We start from the raw sequence: 19,837 nt of genomic DNA, 5'->3' as shown, positions 1-19,837 counted from the left end.
TGCTCCACCCTGCTGCTCTGACCACTGCTCCACCCTGCTGCTCTGACTACTGTTCTACACTGGACACCGATTCACACAAACTGGGGCAATCCCATTTCCATTTCAAATGAACTCAAGTTCAGATCACAAGCTGAAATATGCCCATGCAAAGAGAAATTTCCCCACAGGTTGGACATCAGTTTGCCAACATCACCACAAAATGGACTCTGGCCCACCCAGTGTAGCCCCCGCCAGGAAAAGCATAAGCAGGGGCCCACGAATCACAGCTGGTATTCCAATGAGGTCGGAGGTCATCTTATGACCAGGGTGTAAGAAACAAATGAGTTAGGACCACAGGTAGTGCTGTGTACAGTAGCATAGCACTCCCATATCATCCCAACAAGGATACACAACCACACAGACGTGCTGGTACCGTAAGGGGGGGGGGGGGGGTTTAAGACTCAGACTATTGATATCATATGCACTGTGCACTGTGGATGTAGGAGCACGCGTGTTTGTGTGCGGACAGGGAGCCCCGCCCCGGTGACCCCGCCCTGGTCATGTGACGCTCCTCCCACCTTGAGGGTGTCCACCTCGCTCTTCAGCCTCTGGTTCTCCGCCTGCAGGTCCCGGATCCGGCTCTCCGCCTGGCCCAGCTGGGCCTCCAGCTCCGCCTCCAGCTCCCGGCTGCCCTCCTGGAACTCCTGCAGCTCGTCCCGCGCCTCCTGGCAGCTGTGGGTGCGAGGGGGGCGGGGCCAGGGCCGTCAGCGACAGCAACGCAGCCGGTCACAGCGTTCAGTTAGCAGCCTCACTCTATAGGAGACGTTGTGTGTGTGTGTGTGTGTGTGTGTGTACGTGTACATGTGTGTCAGTGCAAGTAGATGAGTGTATGTCTGTGCATGTGACTGTATGTCTGTGTCTCAGTCTTGCAATGTGCATGACACTCTTGTCAGACACACCTCTATGGGTGCATGGTCGTTCACCGCCAACTAGACAAACAGTCACGTTCCAAAACTCATTCGTATACATATCATGCATGTGCAGAGACTCTATCTGAGGCTGTGCCTGTTCAACCACAAACTTCACACTGCCTGTTCAACTATCTGTGTCTGTGACTGGATTGGGGGGGGGGGGATTACATTTCTGTGCTAGGCAGTCATGTCAAAACTACAGGGATTCAAATTTTCACCTTTTCTTGTACTTGAGGGAAAGAGCCTTCCAGTAATCAATTTCCTCGTCTTTCGAAGAGAATTTGGGGATCATCTCTGCATCCATGGTAGATAAGCCTGCGGAAGGGAGAGAGAGAAGCCCTCAGATGAAGCAGAACACAACCCCTTGGAGGTCAGACAGACTGGCAAACTTCAGGCCCCGCCTCTGTCACTTGCTTGTGAACACTGCTCCAGTTCCGCTCTTAATGGAAGACATGTTTTCTGTCCCTTTCTACCTCCCTCTCTATTCCTCTCTGCAGGAACAGCTACATTCCTTCACACAAACACACACACACACACACACACACACACTAACCCACAGGAATGAGCGATGGTTGATTAGCCAAACACTTTAAAGTGGTGGTAATGACTCGGTTCTGAGCCGTGGTTCCCGATCGCGGTTGGGGAGTGACAGCGTACCGCTGACACCATACCGCCGACAGCGGCAGACCCAGCATGCACCTCTCCTGAAATAACAAAGCAAACCCTGCTGGTCCAGAAGCAGGCCTGTACACATAACACCTGCACTCTGCAGGTCAGGTCAGGCAATACAAAAAAAACTGTAACACTCTCTCTCTCTCTCTCCCCCTCCCTCCCTCTCTGAAATATTTTTCTCTGTTTAGGCCTTAGGGTTGGACACAGCTGTGGAATTCTTCAACTCTCCCTTTCTTCCACCGCCCCCCCCACTGCGACCCCTGACCTCTGCCCCCCTCCCATGAGGTCAGACAGGGCAGTGTCTGTCTGTCTGTTTATCTGTCTGTCTGGGGAACGAGCCCTTAAACCAGTATCTCAGTGACAGTACAGCGTGCTGCACCAAACGATAATCTACACAACGAGGAAGAGACAAAGACGGACAGATCGATGGAGAGACAGGCCGGAGGGAGGGTTAAGGCGATGTGGGAGGGAAGGGAGGAGAGAGAGAGAGAAAGGGAGGGGGAGAACTGGGGGAAGAGAGAAGAAAGGGAGCAACTGAGAAAGAAGAGAGGAGGGGGCAACAAAGAGCCACACAATGGGTACACATTAAAAACAAGAGCGCCACTCGTTGAATACGCACTGTGCACTGTGCCCCCCCCCCAACAGTGATGAGAAATGGTGCTCTTTCAAAGCGCAGCTGTGCTAGCACGCGCGGTCCTGCAGGCTACAGAACGCCGTGCACTGCTACACTTCCACATGATGACACGCGCGGTCCTGCAGGCCACAGAACGCCGGGCACTGCTACACTTCCACACGATGACACGGGCGGTCCTGCAGGCTACAGAACGCCGTGCACTGCTACACTTCCACACGATGACACGGGCTGGCCTGCAGGCCACAGAACGCCGGGCACTGCCACACTTCCACACGATGACACGCGCGGTCCTGCAGGCCACAGAACGCCGGGCACTGCCACACTTCCACACGATGACACGAGCTGGCCTGCGGCTGGAACAGCTGTGCACTCACGCGATCGGCACACCACCGCGTGCATGCACAGCGCCCTTTCTGAACGCCGCCCGGGCAACGGCAGAGCCAATGAGAAACGCAAGGCACGCGCGGCCTCTTCATCACCGCTGATAAGTGATGACGATACTCATGATGATGACGATGATGATGATGATTATGAGGACGACGAGAAGACCTATGAGAACAGGGCTCCCTCTCCTCCCCGTGGTCAAAGCAGTTACATCCAGCAATGAACGCGGAAACAAGAAATGCTAAATAACCCGAAAGGTTCAATTAGAACTGAAGAGCGAAGATTATTCATAAACACGCAGGCAAATTTAGACACAAATGTTATGGTTGTGTCCCTAAATATGTCTTATAAACCTCCGTGATCAGATATAACGGTCCCTTACAGGCCACGCACATTTTCGCTGCCGTTCCCCTGTGTGGCTGGATGGGAGGCTTAACATGCTGAGCGTTGGTGTACTCCAGATATATGCACAATTCTGGGGGGGAAAGCTAGCCCACTGGGATGCCGGGCTGGCACAGGGGGACTCCAGACCACTTAAACAAGGAGGAAGAAAATCAGATGCTTTCTGACTCTCTGGGCCCTGCAAGCTTATTCACAGACCTGTTTGACTCGTGGTGGCGAGGCTAAATTCTTCAGAAACACTAAGCACTGGGGAGAGCAGAGGGTTTTACAAACCCATAGCGGGTAGAGCTACAATGGCTGTCACTCATTTACTTATCTGGACCAATCAAAAGGATTTTCTCTTCCTAGCAAATCGCAGTGATTGGTTCAAATCAGTGTTACGTTGATAACACATTATCGCTCCGCCCACTGCTGGTTTAGTAAACCCTCACTCCTCCCCCTTCAGGGGCAATAAGCAGAATGAGGCACTGCATGCACTGCTCAGGAGAAGCGGCCATGTGTGAGCTATGCCCTGCTGGGGAGCAGACGGCTCGCTATTACCCAGAATTACCCATAGCCAGGAGAGCACCGCCTACTCCCGAATACTCCTAGAAGGGGGCTGCATAATACGGCCAGCCGTTTTTTCGTTTTTTGGGACCTGGTCTAGTTTGTTCTGGGGGTGGGGGTGGGGGTGGGGGTGGGGGGGCCAAGTGTGTTCATAAAACATTGGCATTATTGCGCTTTAACCTCTCGTAGAACAATATGAAAATATGAAATTCAATCAAAAAACCGTTTTAATGGATCTGTGCCTGGTTATCTCAAGGGTCATACGCCATTTAATAAATAAGCCATTTTCCTCACTTTGATTGATGAAATTACTGGGAAAAGTTAAACCATGTATCATATTTAAAGAGGTGTAAAAGACACACTGTTGATGAGAGTTGGGTCTGTTTCCAGCCATACTGCACAAGCAGTACTACTGTGATACTGGGCCCAGAATAATTCTCTACAAAGTCACCACCACACCAAAGGAGAAAACAGTCAATAAAAACACTGTGAGCTATGGAACTACAAAGCTGTATTATATATGACCAAAAACGAACAACGAAATATTGTTCATAACGTTAATATTATGAACTGGAGTGGAACAAGGAGTGGAACTTGTTAGTGCGCTGTATGCACACATACCATGCACCATACAGTTGCAGCAACACTAAAGTTGAACCTTGCTTTCCTTCTTCCACGCCGCGGGACCGCAATACATGCACATTTCATTCAAAGCAGTGCATAGATTTCAAGGTAAGGCTAGCCTTCATTGTTCAGACAGACAGACGCACATTAACTACAGATGCAACATATGATAGCACCGTTATATCTGATCACAGGAGGTTTATTAGATATATTTAGGGACACAAGATAAACCATAATATTTGGATAAACCGTCTCGCTCTGCTGGCAAACTGAATGAACCTCTTACTACAGCCAAAGTGAAGACGGGGAAGCAGGACAAACTGAGGTCCTACATCCTAACTCCCCCACCCGCAAGCCGCGCCCGAATAGCCTACTGGTATCTACAGCAGAAGGCTAACAAGCAAGGGACGTTTCTGAAATATTGCGACGTTTCTGAAATATTGCGACGTTTCTGAGACATAGCCTGCCTATCAAATGACCTACATGTTAACAGTGCGTCTATATTATATAAAGACACTGAATCCATAGCTCCTGATGGCTAATATTACATCTAGCAAAACCAAAAACAAGCTCCAACCCTGTAGGCGAGCTCCGCCATACGCCGTTAGCAAAGTCCATGAGTTGAGTAGATTTCGCAGCTGGTACATCAAAGAACTCACCACTTGCGCACAGATCGCGACATAACGTAGCGTTAACCGAGGCTGCAAATTTACAAAACACTATCCACGGTAGGTAAGCTAGCCATCTGGCCAGCTAACGTTAAAATTCCTTACAGCAACAAATAGGTACATTATCTTTCTGGCCATTGATAATACTAGGATAGCGTCGACAAAACCAACTGTTAAATGTTGACCTAATGGACGGTGCGCACTTGTATATACTGGTATGCATCCACGATTACACGTATCAAGCGTCGAAATATCAAAATACCGAAAGGATGAAACGTTAAATGCAACAGTAGCGTTAGGCTATGTCTCGGAATGACACGGTCCAGAAAGAAGCTGAGCTTATTGCCAGGCAACCGGGTTGTATTTGCCTCCACTAGTAATTTCAAATATCTCCAGAAATAACGATAGGTCACGCTAGACAGAGCCCAAGAACACATCAGCATGAGCTAAAATTATATCACATGTGTTTATTACCTGGACATGTCAAGCCTGTATCTCCGCCCGTATAGGTTTTAGTGCATCACCACCGTCTACTCTATTGCTCTCTCTCCCCTCCCTCTCTCTTCACTCGCGGAAACCGCCAACGGGGAACTGCTGAACTGCGCTCTCAGCTTCCGGGACGCGAGAACGCACGCAAGGGCATGCGATGACATCACTCTGGGAAACGTCCACAACGCCCTGTGATGAAGCAATCACGGACTGGAATTCGGTGCCTTTTCGTATTATGGGAATTCCGGTGCTCTCCAGTATATTTGTTTACTGAAAAGATACATAGCCAGATCTTATTAAGGGTACCCAAACATAGGTCTAGAGTTGCTAAATTTGCTAAGTATTTTCTATTTGGAAAATATAATATACTTTTCCATTTATCAAAAATGACACATTTATCAGATGTACTACGTCTGATTTAATCATGCTCGGCGCAATTTTGATTATTGTAATAATTGGGAAAATACGTTTATGCTGGTTTGAACATGATTATGGTGAAAATATAAGAAATGTTGGGCAAGCAGTTTGATTTTTGCAGAACACTGTGGACAGGATAGAGAAAGCTGACATCCAGTCATTCTAAATACGATGCATAACATAACAACATCAGTTTTTTCCATACTTTTTTTTTTTTCCATACAGAACTCAGACACATATTTTCTGCCTGTAGTGGCTGTTGGATAAAGGTCCAAGACGACAACTATAATTGCACGCGCCAGGCAGTGAGAGTTTTAATCAATGGAAATTCCCCCCTCTTGTCACACACCAGTGACTTTTCTGGTCGAACAGGCGGCTGCAGTCTGCCTGTACTGGCTACACATGGAGTGTATTCTGGCACAACGATTGCACAGCCCAGCTGGTGCACTGCCGAATGGAAAGATCTCGCAACAAATGATCAGGAGAACATTGCAGCAATGAGACAGGTCTACAAAATACATTTATAGTCATTACACCAGTTATGCACCAAGCACATTGTGTCCCCTCTATTTGCATCTTATTTAAAATGAATCCCAACCCTTAAGTAAATTAATAAATGAATACATAAATTAATCGCCTAAGGCAGTTTTGCCTCTCAGACACGCAATATTCTTTCAACAGCCTTTTACATACCATGTCCACTAGATGGAAGCATTTTGTTAGCTAGTGAGTTGTCATTCGAAGCAATAGACAGTATACAGCACTACAATTAATCAAAATAATCTATATGTGTCTATATAAAGCGAATATGGAGAGAGAGAGAGAGAGAGAGAGAGAGAGAGAGTCATCAAGTGTTATCAATGACAGTTAAGATATCATTAAACGATTCAGCATTGTAGGTGGTAAGACTGGTAAGGCTCTCATGTTTTTGTCCAAATAAGGGGATCACGTGTGCATGTGTATATGCAGGTCATACAATGATCAAATCTGTATTAATTCGGCTTTTCATATTTTGTTGACGTCACCAGTAACGTGAGAATACGCCACTTGCTGATCACCGCACAATGACGGAAAACGTGACTGTTTCCTCACAAGTCAATAGGACTACTGCTACGAGCGCGACAGGCTTTTGGCAGTTATTTTCAGGCATTGAAAATCCAGTTCGACAGCATTTTCACGCAGCACTACAGACAGTTGGCAGGCCACATCTGCCTTTTCAAAGTCAGGAGTGTGCGCAGGCAGTTAAGTATATAAGACAGACTGACTCAAAGGAACTGACTCCACACGAACAAAGACAGGTAGCTGACAGGTGTGTGTGTGCGCGCGCCAGCGCATGGTTGTGTGTAAAGTTTCACCGTTCAAGCTATCACAAAAATTTTCAAGAGGAGAGGACTTTGAGCCTGAAAAGTATCTTGACAGCTGATCCGTTCATATTTAATCTGTCTCGAAACCGAACTCAAGAAGTTGCAAGAAAGATGTGCAGCGGACAGTCGGCGTATTAGCCGAGATGGATTGGACGACAGGATGTCTATTTCTTTTTTAAATAGCCAGGAACAACTCAGACATGGAAATACAAGAGAGCACGACAACAGAGGTCGTACCGCAGGATTCGGAGTGCCCCGTGTGCTATGAGTGTTTCGGGAACACAGAGAGGACGCTGAGCTGTGGACATGTCTTCTGTCACGACTGCCTGGTCAAAACGTTGGTCAGCGTGAGCAGGGACGGGCAGGTTACAAGACAGAATATTATATGTCCCATCTGCAGACACCTAACTTTCATCTCCAAACAGAACACCTTCGTTGCGAACCCTTGCAAGGATGCCGAGAGTGGGCAGAGTCTGGAGGTCCCCGTGTCTCTCCTGGCTGGGACCCAGTCACATCCTTTGGAGAGCCAGGACTGGGCGTCCACGCGCAATTCACCGCCTGCGTACGCTGGACTCAGTCGGGTTCTGCAGTATTTCAGGTGGATTTCAACGAGATTGATCCAGCCACAGTTCAAGAGCCGGAACAATGCATCGCAGATTTTCATCATCAGTAGTCAAGGCCGACCAATGGTGGACGAGGACGAAATTAGCGTGGTGACAACCACTGTTAATGAGCCGGCCCAGCGACGGCGGCAGCGGAGGAGAACTTGCACGACTGCACGATGCCTTCTTATATTGCTGACATTATTTACCGTGCTGACCTTAATCGTTGCTTCTCTGCCGTGGATTCTGTTGGGTTAATTGAAAGAATGGGCAAGTTTTTTTCTTTACACTGCGCATTCATTTATTTTTATTTGTTCATGCACTTGTCACTTGCCATTAAATCATAAACGATAATATGTACTTCAGCGTGTTCATTTTTATCCTGTCATTGTCGCGACGCTTAGGCCTCTGCTACCATGTGTAATGAGAATGACAAAATTTAGCTTAATTAATTTACTCCGCAACAGGGATCTTCATCTACCAATTCTTGTGACTGGGGGCTAGATTCTTAAAAAATATATTTTAAATTAAGCTCCCTATACTGTTGAGCCCTTCACTACTCAGAAAAAAAAAACAGAATTTTACGTGCAGTAACAGTATATAGATTGTTGAATATATCAATTACAGCATGTCTTTGGCCTAGTAATCAGTCGAGATAACGTACAGACGATTTGTACGAAGCTTTTTTCAGTTTGTGTTCATAATTGCTCGGCATGTGAAAATTCAATAGAGTACAAATGTACCCTGTCTCGAGGGGGAAGTTTTTTCAGTGTTTCTGTTTTTGTTCATCTATTGATAATAAAACCCTAAGAGATAAACAAACCACAATACAGAGTCCAAAGCAAGGCATGATGGTACAGTAAACTGTACTGTAAAAACAAGGCTGGTACTATATATATGAGCTTGGCTGTCACTTAACCCCCTATCTACTGTTACTTAGCAACACGCCTAAACAACTTTATGTCTAAGAGCTCAGCTGGGAATGAGATAGTATCACTGTTCATCCTCCTGAGTAACACACAGACACAGACACAGACACAGACACACACACACACACACACACACACACATGCAAAATACACACCTGCACACACACACAAATCAAACATGTAACACACAAAAACACAGTCATGCTATCCGAAACAGTTAAACATGCTCACATAGTTGTGTACACTCACACAGTCATGCAGGCGAGTACGAAACAATGACTCAGAGCCTTCCATGCATGTCAAATCCAATCAGAACTGAAAGTGCCAGTGTTGAGGGTTTGAAATGTCTCAGGAGATCCTGGTATTCATCCTGGAGATCGGCATTCCAGGAGCACCTTCCGCTCACAATTCCGATCCAACCCAACAGAAAACAGACACAGATACACTGCGGACGTCATACGAAGTGGAATTAATTCACCTGTCATCTACTAGCCAAAAGAATCATTTTAAAATTGGCACTTTGAAATTAAAAATTTGTTTATCTGCAGTGGTACTGACCAATGAAAATTCTCTGAAGCAGTATCAGGTGTCCATCTTAAAGATACCGTTTGATATGTATTCCTGATTAGAAGACGCCATTTTTTTTTACTGAAAAAAGAAAAAAGCATGGCAAATGGCTGATTTATGCAAACTGAGGACAAGGACAATCTAAGCCACACACTTTCCATAGGTTTGATTTTATGGATCACATGATCAATACAGGGAAAACAGCCAGCCCCCGGTCCTGTGCAGAGGTCCTCTCAGTCACCCATCTAACCTCACATTATCATGGAATGCTTCAGCAAAAGAACACCGAGACCGTTGTCATGGCAACCCAGTCTCTCTCCAGCAAGCCATCTGCCTGTGCACCAGCTGGCAGGAGGAAGGAAGGAGGCATCTGACTACCGCGCACCGCGAAGATCCCCGAGGCCTTTGGCATATGGCAGTCCTGCCTCTGACCTTGCGACGTAACGCCCAGGCACGAGTAAGTGGTATGAAAAGCCTAAAGGCTGTCATTCTGCTGCCCACAAGGTACACAGTAAACATATATTGACATATATGGGCGGCAGTGTAGTATAATGAGTAAGGAGTTGGTCTTGTAACCTAAAGGTCACAGGTTCAATTCCCTGCCATTGTACCCCTGAGCAAGGTACTTAACCTGCATAGCTTCAGTATATATATCCAGCTGTATAAATGGATGCAATGTAAATGCTAGGCAAAGAGCTGTGTTAAGTTGCTCTGGATAAGAGCGTCTGCTAGATGCATGCAATGTATTCTGTCACATGTTTGTAGCTAGCAGTGAGGCACTGGGACAGTGCAGGTCCAGAAACACGCCCCCCAAGACTCAGGATGACAGGATGAGAGCCCCGCAGGCCTCTCTCGTGTCTCATAGTCCAGACGAGTGACCGTTTGAACCGCCCCCCCCCCAGCGGCGTTTAGCCACGTATCGAGTTCTAAGTGCACATTTCTCCAGCTAAATGATTGATAGTTTTGCTGAAGCAAGGCCAGGAAGCTGATATGTTTGTCGTCGGGTGAAAAAACAATGCAGGGCAGAGGGGAGGAGATGGAGGCTCCGTGGCTTGGGCTCTGAGGAAGCTGCGGTCTGTACGCCGTATGGCCACCTCACGTTTTGTGGGCAGCAACCCTACGGTGCTGCACAGCATATTGCCGCCTCAGTAGGGAGGGTTTCGGTCGGTGTCATTGTCTTTGGTGTATACCCTCTCTCTTCTGCGGATGTCTTGCAGGGCTGTTGGGCACGGTCTGCACTGACACGGTCGGGATTCAATACAAGAGCCATCCACACACCGGAGCCCACTGCAGATTCAGTCGTTGCGGGGGGGGTTTCGGATCCACATCGATTCACTGTTGTCGCACACCTGAAACTGAGGCAGTTAACCTTGGCTGCTCCAATAAGCCCACGGCTGCCCGGTGGCAGGCGCGAGAAGGGTCAAGCCAAGCGCGAGGTAAAGCCTGGAGACAGGCCACTCACATGGGGGATGAATAATGCAGCGTGGGCCGTTTAAGACGCTTTTTGGCTGGGGGAAGGGCGGTCCGCGGAGGTGAGCCGGGCTGGACCGGCAGCTTTGTGCAAGAGGAGACGGGACCCGAGAGTCCTATCGCGTTACATCACGCCGGGCGGCGGGCGGCGTGCGTGCGTGCGTGCGTGCGTGCGTGCGGGCGTGTTCGTGTCTCTGTCAGGGCCGTTTGACTGGCTCCTGTTTGGAAAGGGTTCGTCAGATCAAATCAGATCAGCTATATTTGTACAGCGCTTTGTCCAGAAAACGGTCACAAAGGCACTTTACAGAGTAGCAGAAAAAGGGGAAGAAACTCAAATTTCGACCGGGATTTTGACACCAACCGCTATTTCTGGCCTACTGAGGAGATTATGGCGGTCTACGGTGTTGGAGGCAGCACTTAGACCAAGCAGGACAAGAACAGAGATACTGTACAGCCACAATCAAGGGAGAGAAACAGATTATTTAATACTTGGACAAGGGCTGTTGCACTACCGTGATGCTTCCTAAAACCAAACTGAAACTTCTCAAACACATTCTTATCCTATAAGAAAGAAGAGAGTTGTTGTGCTTCACAATTCTCTTTGATTTAAATATGAGGTTTGAAATAGGTCTGTGCCAGATCCTTTGGATCTAAATTTAATTTAATGGATAACAACGAGGAGTCAATAATATAAATAATTGATTTGCGAAGAGCAGGCAATAGCTCCTTCAGTACCTTTGTGGGTATGCAGTCAAGAGTACAGGTGCATGATTTGGAAGAAAAAAAAAAACAAAGTTATTCATTCATACTCAAAGGTATTCAAGTAATTCTGCGTGTCTAGGAGGCAAGTCTATGATATCAGTAAAGCTGTTCCTGTCTAGTGTGGAGGTGATCATATTTTCTCTGATTCCAATTGTTTCACTGCAGTAGAAAGTGAAGAAGTCATTAGTGCCCCAAGGTGTGTGAAACATGTGCAGAGAGGGGTGTGCAGGGTGTGTGTGGGCGAAGCTTCTCTGTATTGTGTGCTTTGTCACCACATCTGTTCTCTCACTCATCGGACACACCCCTGTTTATCCGGGACTACCTGCTTTACTGGTTGGAGAACCTCTTCAGCAACTTCAAGCCCCCCTGTCACCGCCCCCCCCCCCCCCCCCAGACAGGAGACGGGGCAGCCGGCAGCCGTTAATAACATTTCCCCTGTCAGGTCAGCTGGGTGGAGTCATAAGCTTCAAGGATTTTGTGCCTAAAGCTTCATGAGAAAGATTCACACTGCTGACTTTCTTGCTTGCTCAGGGGTCTTGGAGGGGTCAACATCTATCTAAATTCCTCCCGTACAATACCTACTTGAAGTTAATGTCGAATTTTGATTCAAAGAGTGATGACCCCACTCTATACCTTGACTGGTCCCCTGAGGAACAAAGCGATTAGAAGCATCAAAAAGTGTGGGTTTAAGTCACCGAAAGGATGTTACGGAAGCACAGGTGAAGCCGGCTTTGGAAAAGCAACAAGCACTGGCACGCATTAGCTAACCTGACATTAACACAGCTGTGGATATGCAGTTATTGAATACCACTACGGCCTATTAAACAGAGCATGCTGGGTAATGCATTGTGACATGGAATTATTTTCTAAAGCCTGTTCGTATCGTTTCAGAGCATGGCGCACAGGGGATTTTAAGCTCTGAGTGACAATGTGTGTGAACTTGATTACACAGAATATGAATCAGGAATATTTATAACAGTCAATAACAATAGATAAGTACTCACTTTGACGTTAAAAAGTAAAACTTTTTTTTGTGGTTTCTCACTGACACCTTTCTGGCTTGAGATTTTTGAGATTTCTGAACCAGGGCTGCAACTGAAATTGTGTTTCCTCAACCAACAATGCTTCCTGCTTCCCCCATCTGTTCAGTCGAGTTTGGTAGCTTTGTGAAAATATGCCACTTTAAAGAAACATTTAAAAGACACAGAAAATGGGAGCAGTGTTTGGTTTTGGCACACCCAGATTTTTTAGCCATATAGTCAGGCTTTAATTGAATTATACTAAATTTTTTCCCATTTATTGCATGACACCCACATATGTTCGTGATGACACATCACAAAACTAAAACCAAACACACTCCTCCTGATGGGTAGGTTCTTCTGTTTAGGTTCAGTTTAAAAGCAACACCCTTTCAAGGCTTCCACCAGCAAGTTCACCACTGGGCAGGTTTCTTGAAGTTTTGTATTGTCATGGCAACCCCCCTCCCTCCCCGCCTGCCCATTCAATAAGCTGGACCAAAAAGCAAAGTTGTAGCAAAATTCACTTTAAACATTCTGTTACTGAAATAAAAATTGACATCAATGGAATTCCCAGGGTGACAGAATGGTTGCCACGGTAACTACACAGAACACTAGGAAGGAAATACAGAGGGCAGAGAAATCTCCATGGTTTGGCTAAGGAGTTTGCTTTATGCTGTTTAAGTGAGGTGAGCCAGTTGTCAGTTTAAAGTTGGACAGACAGCATTAAAGTAATAATAATAATAATAACTCCTTGACTTTACAGTACATAGTGCTTTTTTCACACTTTACAGTGTGCTTTACAGAGATGAGGAGGAAACCTCTCTCATAATAATGTGTAGCACCCACCTGGGTGATGCACGGCAGCCATTTTGGGAGGGAGAGAACGATTTTTAGTCGTCATTTCCATCCAGTCCCCACATGCAGACCCCAGCAACACAAAGGCAGACCCATAATGTTGACAGAGGCTCTAGCCTAGTGGCAATCGGCAAACAGTCTGACACGAGGTTGCCTGTGTGGACAAAAATAAATAAAATAAATATAAGTAACATGACATCATTTAATGGAAATGGTGACTTTACGGAAGAAACATTGTGGCACAGTTGCCTGCAACAAGGTTAGCTGTTCTGATGGACTTTACAACCGTGACAATACTTTATTGTCATTTGTTATGTTTTATTCTCTCCAGGTCTAGTCTAGTCATGATATATCAGGAAATTGTGCGTTGTAAAATCAATCTCAAATTAAATCCACCATCTAAACACAAAGGCATGTTTTGAGGTGAAATACCAATGGGTCACTGTATCAGTAATATTGTGCTGTTCTAAATGGTGTGTGATTTGAGATGAACCAGTCCGCTCTGCATATATATGTATTCGAAAAAATTTGAGACTTGCTGTGGTTTAACACGGCACACGTGCTGTGGAATACCTGTCAAACTGGTGTGGTTGGTCAGCTTGAATCACTGAGTTTCGGCAGAACAGCACCACCTGCAGTCGAAACATGAACACTGCACCAGAGGGAGAACATGCACTTCAGAAGTGTACTCTGAAACCAATGTTTATGAAATGTAAACCTTAACTACCTCTTCTTAAGGTATTTGTGACTGAAACCTTTATTAGTTGTCCTTTCCTCAGTTAAAATAAAAATAGAATATTTTGTCATGTAAGGACCACTTACACCAGCCAAGGATCATGAGAAAAGAGGCTCTGTTTTCTTTCTGCACATCACACAAATAACAACAACAGAGAACATTACAGGTTTATGGTAGCTAGAATGTGACACAACTTGCACACGCATAACAGCATTCTCTCAATTGTGTAAACAATCACAAGCCCAGTTCCAGTGTGTTTACCCAACAACAATACCCCCTCCCCTCGCCCCCATTCAGGCTTTAACAATGACAAAGCAAGTTTCATTTCAGTTTTAATCTTTCAGATTGCCAGAGATGAATTGTGAATTTTACAGGGTCATAAACTACATTCCACATTCCACCTACACACTGGGACAAAAAAGAGATTTGTACCATCTTTCAGAGAACATTCAGGAAAAGCATGGATCTCTCTACCACAGTTCATGATTTTTTTATATGGTTGCCATGGGTTTACCTCTTCTGAGAAAGTTGCACTCAACAATCCATACATACACATGGGTGGCTATAAAGACAACTTTCCCTGTAGTTACAGCATGTTTATCAAATCATTACAGACTGATGTGCGTATACAGAAAAATTGTCCATTACCTTAATCACGTCCACAACAAAATTAAGGGCACACACTGCTATCACTGTCAATACTTTTCAACATGTCATTAGCATTGTCATCGGCAATATGAATAAATAATTCATATGATACTGGGAAAACCTAGCCTAAATGAACAGGTGTGTGTTTTTGAGAATATATCAACTTTACTTCCCTGTTATTCCAGGTGACCTAAAAACAGACAGACAAACAAACTGTAAAAATGTTTTTAAATTGGCACAGAGTATTCAAAAAAGTCAGAGAATAATGAATTTACTTTGTTGGAGGGTTGGGGTAGGGGGGAGGAGGGTGCATTTTTGCTGTCTTAGGTCTGGTGTCCATAAATAAATAATAACACTTTGATTGGCAGGTGACTTCTGACTTTGGGATTGTGGCTGGTGCCACTGTCTGATTGGGTTGGAGTATGAACTTCCTGGAGACACCAAGGAGGGGGCCTCCCCACAAGATGGAGAGATACAAAAATAAAAGGGCCCAGAGAGGGATCCCGAAGGCTGGATGCAGAGCATCAAGACCGCTAAGTTCTCGGTGACTGAAATCAACAGTTTCAAACACAATTGCAGTCTCAGAAAAACTTAAAACTATGGTCAACGACCTCTTGTGGTCGCAAACTGTACGTGTTACCTGGTCCACTCGGGACGAAGAACCTGTTTTGTTGGGGCATTTTTATTACAGGATGGCAGATGAGATAAGGCCAACGTAAGTTGGGTCAAGTTTAGGTGAACCCTAACGGTCATGCACCACCTGCATCAGTTGTGTGCACCCTTCCAAACTGCGGGGAGTGGAGAACAAATGGAATGTAAAAATGAATAGATGGACGAACATCTGCGACAAAAACGCGCATGTTAAAATTTTAATAAGTTCTCCAGACTCCGGAAAAAAAAAAGCTAAAATGAATTTTACGATTCTGGGTGAGAGCGACAGAGCAAATTTTGCAACTCTGGATATAAGTCAGAGTATGAATCCCACAATGCCTGGTTTCAGCGAGGGAATGCATTTTTAAAGGAGAATAAAAGTGCAATTCATGATTTGGGATTATAGCTCTGAATAAAAATGAGTCAGTGAAATTTAAAAGCATGTGTAATACTCCAGCGATTATTCTCACAACTCTAGATGAGGGAATGTGAATTTTACAGTTCTGCAACTGAGGTGAGAGAGAAAATTTTATAAGCGCACCTCAAAAATAAAAGGCTGTCCACTCAGGTCTCCTTATGCACCCCCAAACTTTACCAAAATGTTCAGATTCTCAGTCAGAAAGTCCTAATTAACTAGGGTAAGTACCAAGTCAGGTCATTTTATTCATTCTCACCATAACATTTGTACACTGCAGCCACAAAGTTGCATACTGGGCAAAAGCTTAATGCATTTTCTAAATAGCTGTGAGTCTAGCAATATTTTGTCAGGAACACAAAAAGCACTACCTTTCATATTTACACATATGTTCATATTTATATATATATTTATCTATTTTTTTTTTTGTCAGGTTTATTTTCCCTGCAGGTAGGTAAACACGTGTATATGTACAATGGTATGCATTCACACTGTGCCTGGGGCAAGCTCTGAAGCTGAAGCACTTGAGATGAAAGGGTAGAGAGAGCAGCATTTGAAGGCAGTGAGAGTGGTTTGAATCCACCCGTCTCTCGGGACGGAGAGACTTGACAGAGCGATGTTTGGACGCACGCGGGGACGTAGCCGGTGTCCCTTCAGAGGCCAGTACCCCTCTTTCCTGCAGATCAGCCCTCCGTCACCTCTCCCTCCCTCAGTCGTGGAGCTCGGGCTCTAGAGGCTGAGTTCTAAGGGGGGTTCTGTGCTTTAAATTCCAGTTTTTTTTTTTTTAATCGGTGGGACTGGTTCTTTAAATTCCGAGTGCTTGGTTCTTATGTAGTTTAGATTCTGAAGGCATGCTTCCATATTTCTTGCATTGGGTTCTGAGGGTCTTGGTTCTATGGGTGTGTGTCCTATGCATCAAGTCCCAATGAGCTGGTTTCACAGTTTAGTTTCTGAAGGCCGGATTTTGCATGCTGGGTTCTGTAGGCATGACCTCACACAGTACTTCAGCTTCCGAAGGCCTGGCAAGATCCGGTTCTACCGGCGGGGTTCTAAAGAATGGGTTCTCAGGGTTCCGTTCAGCAGCAGATGGCAACAATGTCCACTCTGCACCACTATTAGCTTGCTCATTTAAACACTTCAATTGAAAAATATCCCCTAAAATAAATGTAAATGTATTATAAATACTATCATAATAATTATAACAATTATGTATTTCCATATATTGCATCACATTCCCAAGAAATATTCATACTTTCCACTATTTATGAACTACAAATAAATTTCAGCTGACCTCCTGAGGAAACTACAAAGACTGCACATCCAGTTCCTGGAACTAAAAAACCCCACTCACACATCAAGAGGACCCTGTTCCCTGCAAGTACATTAATCGCATTGTTTCCACTGCAGAGCTGGAGCCAGGCCAGCCCACTTGGTTCCCTGTTTTGCCAGCTTTTCTGTGGTTTCCCATGATGCCTTGGGATCAGCTAACTACACCAGCTTCACTAGCAAAATGCTAAGCTGCACGTGTCTTTAAGCTCTTCAAGATCATTGCTGTCTCTCAACCAAACAATTCAATTTTTACTTCTATCAAAATGTCATTTTTCTCAATTTTAGGACTTTGAAGTGTGAGAACTCAGTCTCAGACTGCAGGAAATTTCAGACAGGCACCTCTCCCGGGCTCTGGTTGTGGACATTTTTTACGAAAAAGGTGAACACGCCACACTGGGTTAGTTCGACTTTGGCACCTGTCTACACCAGCCTGGCTCAAGGTCTGCTGCGGACAAGGTGTGAAAGTGTTTCTGTGTAAGCAGAGCCAAGGCAGAGCAAGAGTGTGTACGCGTGAGTGTGCATGCGTTTGTGAGCGTCAGTTGTGAGAGTCAAACAGCTATAGCATTAACTGAGAGAACAGTTTAACACCACAGCGCAGGGGACATTTTACAGTTACGCGCAGTTTGCAGGCGGAGAAAAGCAGCATAAAAAAGCAGTCCCTCACACAAAAAAAAAAAAATCAAGCACTAAAACCCCCACAATCCACTGCAGCTTCCTGGGCAACAGGAAGTACACCTTACCTGTTAAGAAACCCCGGGGGAAAGTAGGCTTCCTGCTTTCGCTCAAAGGTTCAAGTTTTCATGTTGTTATTTTTCTTGTTTTGTTTTGGTTCTTCAAGGTTCCAACTGGGCAGCAGTGAAGATTATGGCAAATATTGGTGGTGGTGGTTGGGGGGGGGGCAGACTTTGGGATGAGGGCTGGTTTTCCACAGGTGGGACAAGACCTGAGCAAAGGAGGCTGTTGTGAGAGATCTGGGAAAACCAATCCAGCCCAGGTTTTTTTCATTTTTTATCCATCCACTTTGTTCAAATGGAGTCTGTTTATGCCCCTAATGGTTGCAGCCACACATAAAACTCATATAACCACAGATAGTTCAATTCAACACATTCTATGTACAGTACAGTCAAAGATGATATATTCTACTTCTCAAGTAGAGTGATCTTTGATACATTCCTCTGATACTGAAGACATTCACATCACCAAGCACCCCACTAAGATTCACTGCCCCCAGTGTACACTTTGAGGAGGCTGTTTTGATTTGCGTCCAGTAGATCCAGTGAAACTCAGCTGAATGCCATAGGCTGAAGCAGCTCTCCTCAGTGAGTTCTGCTGAACACATTTCATTCCACTGAAGAGGTCCAGTTAATTTTGCTGTTGCAGGTTTCTACGTGCAGTTTCCTGCATTGGTGTAGTCAGCACAGAATCTCAATGAACTACCCAGCACTGGGACAGGGGCAGACCACAAGAGTGTGTGCACTGAGCTCAACAGATGAAGCAGTGCAACATGGGAAGTGTAGTTCCTCAAGACTCCACCCATACAGCGGAGCCAATCTTGTTTTCTTGAAGAATTTTGTGCAGATAAAGGCAAAAACATTTCCTAAAATATATAAGGCAAATAAAAAAGAAAACAAAAAAGGCATATAAAAACAAACAAAAAAAACTGAAAAAATACAAAAGTTAAACTAAAAATGCATTTCCGCAAAGTAAAAACGGATATAAACACAAAGCAGTAGAATAAACAGTCAACAAAATATACTGTGTAACATGGTTCACTTGGAAACATGGCTCCCATGTTCAGTCTTTTCCATGGTGTTTGCTGTATTCATAGTCATATTCTCATACATATATACTTTATTTATATATTATCTATAGAGATTAGACTTTTCCAGACAATAGAGGATCTAACTCTCCTTCCAGATGAATCATGATTCTCCAGGAGCCTCAGCAGGTAAGATTCTCTTATATACAGCTGGAGAGTGTGCGTGTGTGTGTCGGCGGGGGGGGGGGGGGGGGGGGGGGGTTTGTGGCTGGGGGGGGTGGGAATTCGGCTGTCATAGCAACGTGTTCTCAGGCTCCTCCGGCTCAGCCTTGCCCTCTGGTGCATCCGTCATTGCCACAGACTTCCTGCAGGGGGCGACCCTGAACTCATCCAGGAGGCTGTCCAACTCAACACTGAAGGAGGGGATTTCCAGGCTAAAGATATCTGCTGTTGATGGTCACGGTGTTTACAACGGTAAACAGGGCGATAACAGCGATGATGGTTATGAGGGTGATGGCAACAATGATGATGTTGATGGTGATGAAAAAGAGAAATGAAAGTAAAAAAAGAGGAGAGAGGAGGAACAGGAGTCAGTTGGCAGGCGCGCACACACACACACACACACGCACACATACACAGTTACAAACAGATTACATTGCTGTTATATTGCCAGAAGCAGGTGACACACATGTCTGATGTCTTCTACGCAGGGATGTTATCATACTGCATGATTTGTGTATGCCTGTCTGTGTGTGTATGTGTGTGTGTGAGCGCGTGCGTGTATGTGTGTGTGTGTATACATGTGTGTTGGTGTTATTCAGGAGGGTGAACAGAATGAATGTGCGAGAGAAAAAGAGAGATAGAGACAGCAAGTGAGAGCATTGTGCTAGCTTCCCTGGTCCAATTAAAAAACCAAACTACGCTGTATAAGACCGACTGATGTCT

The 19,837-nt window shown here is 45.4% G+C and overlaps 3 protein-coding genes across 7 annotated transcripts in view; 1 reads left to right on the top strand and 2 right to left on the bottom strand.

The window, feature by feature from the left end:
* LOC135242989 (nuclear distribution protein nudE-like 1-B) overlaps positions 1-5,525 on the bottom strand; it is an 11,058-nt gene extending 5,533 nt beyond the window's left edge. The window contains exons 1-3 of the mRNA XM_064314389.1: positions 5,355-5,525; positions 1,169-1,265; positions 558-711 (exon numbers count right to left, since the gene is read on the bottom strand). Coding sequence (XP_064170459.1) covers positions 558-711; positions 1,169-1,254 — 240 coding nt within the window. The 5' untranslated portion in view covers positions 1,255-1,265; positions 5,355-5,525. The remainder of the gene's footprint in view (positions 1-557; positions 712-1,168; positions 1,266-5,354) is intronic.
* A 1,343-nt stretch (positions 5,526-6,868) lies between these two features.
* Positions 6,869-8,516, top strand: LOC135242991 (RING finger protein 222). Its single transcript, XM_064314393.1, has one exon. It carries the CDS (start codon positions 7,351-7,353, stop codon positions 8,008-8,010), a length of 660 nt encoding a protein of 219 aa, XP_064170463.1. The 5' UTR covers positions 6,869-7,350; the 3' UTR covers positions 8,011-8,516.
* Positions 8,517-15,789: 7,273 nt separating this feature from the next.
* Positions 15,790-19,837, bottom strand: part of LOC135242981 (rho GTPase-activating protein 44-like) — a 44,370-nt gene continuing 40,322 nt past the window's right edge. For 2 of the 5 annotated variants that reach the window (XM_064314364.1, XM_064314365.1), the window contains one exon: positions 15,790-19,339. In XM_064314364.1, the coding sequence (XP_064170434.1) occupies positions 19,185-19,339 (155 nt within the window). In that variant the 3' untranslated portion in view covers positions 15,790-19,184. The remainder of the gene's footprint in view (positions 19,340-19,837) is intronic. The other 3 variants (XR_010326519.1, XM_064314367.1, XR_010326518.1) reach the window with 2 other exon arrangements.

Source organism: Anguilla rostrata, chromosome 17 (genome assembly GCF_018555375.3).
Source record: "Anguilla rostrata isolate EN2019 chromosome 17, ASM1855537v3, whole genome shotgun sequence".
Lineage (NCBI taxonomy): Eukaryota > Metazoa > Chordata > Actinopteri > Anguilliformes > Anguillidae > Anguilla > Anguilla rostrata.
Note: the sequence above shows the minus strand (reverse complement) of the source record. Positions and strands in the feature narration are given on the sequence as shown.

Coding starts and splice junctions, on each gene's coding strand:
- LOC135242991 (XM_064314393.1), top strand. CDS start 7,351: ATGGAAATACAAGAGAGCACGACAACAGAGGTCGTACCGCAGGATTCG.